This window comes from Nylanderia fulva, unplaced genomic scaffold (genome assembly GCF_048542155.1).
Source record: "Nylanderia fulva isolate GAGA-0341 unplaced genomic scaffold, ASM4854215v1 Scaffold187, whole genome shotgun sequence".
NCBI lineage: Eukaryota > Metazoa > Arthropoda > Insecta > Hymenoptera > Formicidae > Nylanderia > Nylanderia fulva.
The window spans coordinates 176606-182520 of record NW_028190130.1 but is presented as its reverse complement, the minus strand read 5'-3'; the positions used below and the strand labels follow the sequence as shown (position 1 = coordinate 182520).

Genomic DNA, 5915 nt, shown 5'->3' with positions numbered 1-5915 from the left:
TAAACCCTCTAAGATGTTAAAATTTGAATCAGCTCAAAACTTTGAATATCAGATCGTTTATAGCTTGTTGAGTAGAAAGGAGATAGAAGCAGACATCAATAAAGATGTAAACAATGAGAACAATGTAAATACAAAGCATTACTACAGAGAGGATATGGTGTTCATAAGCTCTTTTCTAGATTTGATATTAAAAATATCACCAAATTCAAGTTACAAAATACGAGACAACAAGATACTCTTCATGCCTGGTAATATCATAGGTGGCAAGATATCTCACAAATGTTTAGATAAATCTATTTCCAGCTATCTTTTACCATTACTCGTTGTCTCACCCTTTACTAGAAACCCATTCCAATTGACTCTCCAGGGGATAACAAATGATAGATCTCTAACCGTAGATACTCTGAGGTTGGTTTATCTAAACATTTTGAAGTTATTTGGAGTTGGGGATCCAACGCTTAAAATTCTAAAGAGAGGATTCTATCCTCTAGGAGAGGGAGAGATTTTCTTTAGCTGTGGAAATGTTCAAAAATTGAATTTTATCGATTTTGGAATTGAGAATCTTAAAAAGATAAGAGGAATGGTTATCACCTCACGAATTAACTCGCACACAGCACATTCTATGATTGAGATGATCAAGGAGACACTCTCCGATGTTTGTTCTAATATTAAAATATTTTGTGATATTTCCAATAAAAATGATTCAGGACCATCTCCGGGGTATCAATGTGTTCTGTACGGTGAGGGTAAGAACACGGTGTATTATGGAGAGGAGATTAATGGTATGAATGAAGAGGGTATAGACAAAGGTAGCAATAAAGTTAGGGATGTGGTGATGAAAGGTACCAATAAATTACTTAAAAGTGTGAGAAGGGGTGGATCCTTTGATTATAAAACACTTCCACTGGTTCTCTCTTTGATGTGTCTAACTCCTATGGATGTGAGCAAGATTTGGATCTGTGAGCTAACAAATGAAAACAAAGGGATCTTAGGGTTACTGGAAAGGTTCTTTGGATACACGTACAATCTTAGGAAGGAAGGTGAGTTATACATCCTCTCCTCCTTTGGGATTGGTTTTACCAACTATTCTAAAGTACTTCAATGAATGATCACACTCTTGAAACCAACTCCTTTACCTTTACAAATTAAATTTAACCTCGTCACTTTCTTTGTTTACCAGAAGAAGAGATCTCCCCTTTATGGAACACTCTCTAGCACAGGTGAGTAAGAGAGCCCAAATAATGAAATCTCTGTATAAGATAATAGAGAAGCTATTTCATTTACATTCCTCGAAGAAGATGAGTGACGACGTATTTTTAGAGAAGACAGCAAAGCTTAAAGAGAGAGTTAAAGAGATAATAGAGGAGAGTATTAAACTTACCTTGGAAATAGAATCTAGGGAAGATAAAATGTATCAATCCGTAGATAGCAAAGATGCATTTAATACCACTACGGGTGGTCCATCCACTAAACTAAAAGCATCAAGGGATGGATCTTTGGAGGTATCTCCTAGGAAGAGAAGAGATGATAGAACACTCCAGTTTTTTATAATAGAACATTTAACCCTTTGTGGTTATCTCATTACCTCAGAGAAGTACACTAAGAAGTGTTGTTTAGAGGATCTGTGTGCTTTTGAAGTTTTAAACTTCGCGAGAGAAATTCAAAGTGAAATTTTGAATGGAAAGTTCAGTAATGGAATTGAGTTCTGTAAAGAGAATAAGAATGGTTTAAAGGGTATTTATATAGAGGATATGGGTGGTAAGGTGTATTGTAGTGAGTTAGAGAACATGTTGAGAATACAAGAGTACATAGAGATGTGTAAATATAACAAGAAGGAGGAGGCTTTACTCTACGTAAAAAACGCTTTTAGTAAGGAGTCCTCTCTTATCAAACCTTACCTCCCCTTGTTGGTGTGTAGGGATATTAAATACCTCAACTCTTCGGATAACTACGAGAAACTCTCAAACTTGTTTAGAAAGTGTGTTCTATCCCTTCACAAGTACCCATTCACTTCTAGGCTTAGTAAGAGGATAGAATATGGGATAATCTCCCTCAAGACAAGGTTCTGTACCTTAAAGTATAACTCTGACTGTCCCACGTGTTTACCCTTTCTGAGAGAGTTAAGAGACAAGCTACCCTTTAGCAAGAGGGAGAACAGTGTGTTGCTCTGTAAAGGGAGCGGTGTTGAAATGAATGAGATGAATCAACCCTACGTATTCGACTCAGGGTACATCTACTGTGAGGAGTACATTAGAAAGCTAGATTATAACTATCTGTGTAAAGAGACAGGTACTCTATGTACTAAGAATCCAAAATTGTGTTATTTCCTTTAGAGCAAGAATGGTTTAATTAAATCTCATCATCGTTAACTTTATAGAGCTTAACAAAGACTCTCTTTCCTTTTACCGTTAAAGAAGATCAAAATTTACACTTTAGGCAAAAAAGGTAAAATTTTAGTCTTGTGGAAGAAAGGGCAAGAATGAGTAAAGAAATTGATAAAAGTAGTGAAAATGAACCATTCCCTTTGAATTGTATTAGGGATAATCTTAAACTTACAATTAGCTTAATATTTAGACATATTATGCTATTTGCCTATAACTTGAGTTTTTCAATAATTGTACGGAGGAGGATTAAGGATTTTAATGATCTTTTGGTGAATTTAATGATATCTTTTGGTATAGAATCGATCTTCATATTAATATATTACATTTTTGGTAAATACTTAATACCTGAGAAGATTCAACCAATCTTTTTATTAAGTGTAGGTTTTTTATTCTTACTTTTAAATTTCTATTCTTTATTTTTACTTAATTCTAACCATTCCTGCACTCTCAGTGTGTTTTTGAGATATTTCAGCTCGTTTGATGATCTGAAACACCTTACCTTTCTAATCTTTGCGCTCATCTTAAATCCATGGATGAGGTTTGACTTTGAGAAGGAATACGGAGGATTTTTTAAATATTTAAATTGGATTGGTTTGGTTTTGAACTTAGTTGGTGTTATACTTGTTGTTCTGAATGGATATAGCTACACTGTGGTTTATTTTCGGATATCTCTGTTTGTTTTAACGCTGGCTGGAGATTATATGAAGGTATCCTTTAAATTTAAGAATTACATCTTAGAGCTACTCACCGTGGTGTTATCAAGCATTACATTGATCACATCATGGAATTATTCCTTATGTAATGGTATAGATAACAATACTATTAATGGTAACTTATATTTTAATTAAAAACTAGCTTAAAGCTTGTTGATCCCTAAAACAATCTTATCTTAGCTTTACTTCTCTTAGATAGACTCTTCCCCTTATTGATCCCTAAGTTTTTATAAAGTATTGGACATCTAGAGCTGGTTAAATAAAGAAAGGTAATACCTTGTTTAAATATTTCCTTTTTACTCCTTTTATCTTTCTTTAATTGCTTAAAACTAGAAATCTCCCTGAACCCATGGAAGATCAAAGAAATGAGAAATTTAAAGGGATTGGTAATGATCCACTAAAAAATAATTCTAAAAAAGATGGAGGATCTTTTGATGTAGAAAATAGTTTTGAAATATTAAGAGATGGACCTATGAATTTATTGAGTACTCTCTACATTTCTTTAGAAATGATTAGATCCAATTTGATTATGGAATGTGATCCAAATGTAGAATCCGGGACAACCACTGATACAAGTGATAGAGAGAAAATAAGCACAAAAAAAGGATGTGAAGAGGGTTTATATCAACCATTCTGGAAGGAAGAGATCTCAGACAGGGTTTTATTATTTGATATTGATAATACTCTCTATGACGAGAGCAATGGATTGAATGTTAGAATGACAGAGAGGATTCTCTTATTTGCTGGGTTGCACAAGATTTTAGATACCGTTAAAGTGTGTAACGAGTACTACAAGAGATATGGGTTATCAATCAAGGGTCTCTTGAAACACCATAATATAACGTTATTCCACAAGTGGAGGGAGATCTTTGACGATGGATTGGAAATAGAAAAGTTTTTGTGTGAGGATAAGATACTCAAACGTATATTAAAGAGTATTCCCCACAGAAAGTGGTGTTTTACCAATGCGGATATAACCCATTCTAAGAAGGTTTTAAGGGTATTGGGAATAGAGGAGTGTTTTGAAGGTGTTATCCACTGTGATTATCTCCCTGGCGGAGATTTTCTATGTAAACCCGATAAGAGTGCTTATCACCTTGTTGAGGAGATCTTAAAAGTTAAAGATCCAAGAAATATCACCTTTTTTGACGATAATCTTGAAAATATAACTGTAGCTAGCAAGAGAGGATGGAAATCCATTCTAGTTAAAGGTAGTATTAAAACATACCTTAAAGAAATGTTCGAAGAAGATTGTTTATACATAGAGAGATAGAGATTTAAATAAATGGATCTTTTTAAAATTTTATTTCTATTTTGGTTTTTCAAGATCCTTGGGAAATGGTAGGAACAGCTAAGAAGTGTAGTAATGAGAGTGGAAGAGGGATGTGTAGTACAATGGATTGTGATAACACCAAAAAGGATATTAATAGCGCAATAAAACTAAAGGCTAAGAAACTTTTTGAAGATATGTATGAAGAATGTAATATAAAGGTAGAAGGTGTGATCAGAGATGATGATTTTAGTGAAGTTGCTAATAGGTGTTGTGAAAATATCTTGGGATACAAGAAGATCCCTCTGGGTGTATCTAATAGAAGTGTTACGATAAATAATATGAAGTTTTGGATCCCGCTGTGTACAACAGAAGGTGCTTTGGTTGCTTCGATGTGTAGAGGAATAAAACTTATAAATGAATGTGGTGGTGTACAGGGAGTAGTAGAGAATTTAGGAATAACAAGGAGTTTTGTCTTGGAATTTGAAGATTTCAAGAAAAGCTGTGAGTTTTATAAGTGGTTAAAAGAACAAGCGAACATCTCTAAACTAAAAGAAGTGGGAAATAGCACCAGTAAATACTTAAAAATAAAAAGTATTACGTCAAAACACGTCATAGGTAACAAAGTATTTATTAAGGTATATGCCTACACAGGAGATGCAATGGGTATGAATATGGTAACAAAGGCCTGTAATGAGATCTCCAGAATGATTATTGAGGAATTTGGAAATGTGAAGTTGTCGTGTATTAGCGGCAACATTTGTACGGATAAAAAGTGGAGTATGGAGAATTATTGTAATGGTAGAGGGAGGAGGGTTTTCTTAAATCTAGTCATTTCTGAATCACAATGTAGGTCTATACTTAAGGTGGATCTAGAGGAATTGTACAAGGTTTATCACACAAAGATAGTTTTGGGGAGCTCTCTGGTGATGGGTGGATTCAACTCTCAAGCCTCTAATTACATAGCAGCTCTATTTATAGCGATGGGTCAAGACCCGGGTCAGGTAATCGAGAGCAGTAATTGTTTGGTTAGTATGGAGAGGGTATCTCCTACCAAACTTAGCATATCACTTTGGATGCCCTCTCTTGTGGTGGGTACTATAGGGGGTGGTACACATTTGGAGCCAGGGAAAAGCTTTTTAAAGCAGTTTTACAACTTTTCTGATACTTCACACTTCATAACTGACTCATCTCTGGATAAAGCAATAGCTCCAAATTACCTAGCGCTAGCTATTGGATCAGCTATTCTAGCAGGAGAATTGTCCCTCTTAGCTTCGTTATCAGAAAATACTCTCATGAAGGCTCATCTATCTCTAAATAGGAAGTAAAAGATTGATATGAAATATTCCCTGTGGTTTAATTAAATATTATTATCTGCGATTGATATAAAACACATTCTCTCTCTCTTCCCATTCACTAAATACACTCATTCTATCAAATAGCTCGAATTCGAAATATTTAAAGAACATCTCCCTATCATGCAGCACAAAAATAACCTCTCCTTCACAATTTTCAAATTCCCTATGTAAAATACCATTTAGAGTATCA

At 34.5% G+C, this 5915-nt stretch overlaps 1 protein-coding gene across 1 annotated transcript; it reads left to right on the top strand.

Annotated features, from left to right (window-relative positions):
* The first annotated feature begins 4546 nt into the window (after window positions 1-4546).
* Window positions 4547-5695, top strand: LOC146723560 (3-hydroxy-3-methylglutaryl-coenzyme A reductase 1-like). The gene has a single exon (XM_085481626.1). It carries the CDS (start codon window positions 4565-4567, stop codon window positions 5693-5695), a length of 1131 nt encoding a protein of 376 aa, XP_085337752.1. The 5' UTR covers window positions 4547-4564.
* The last annotated feature ends 220 nt before the right edge of the window (window positions 5696-5915 follow it).

Coding starts and splice junctions, on each gene's coding strand:
- LOC146723560 (XM_085481626.1), top strand. CDS start 4,565: ATGTATGAAGAATGTAATATAAAGGTAGAAGGTGTGATCAGAGATGAT.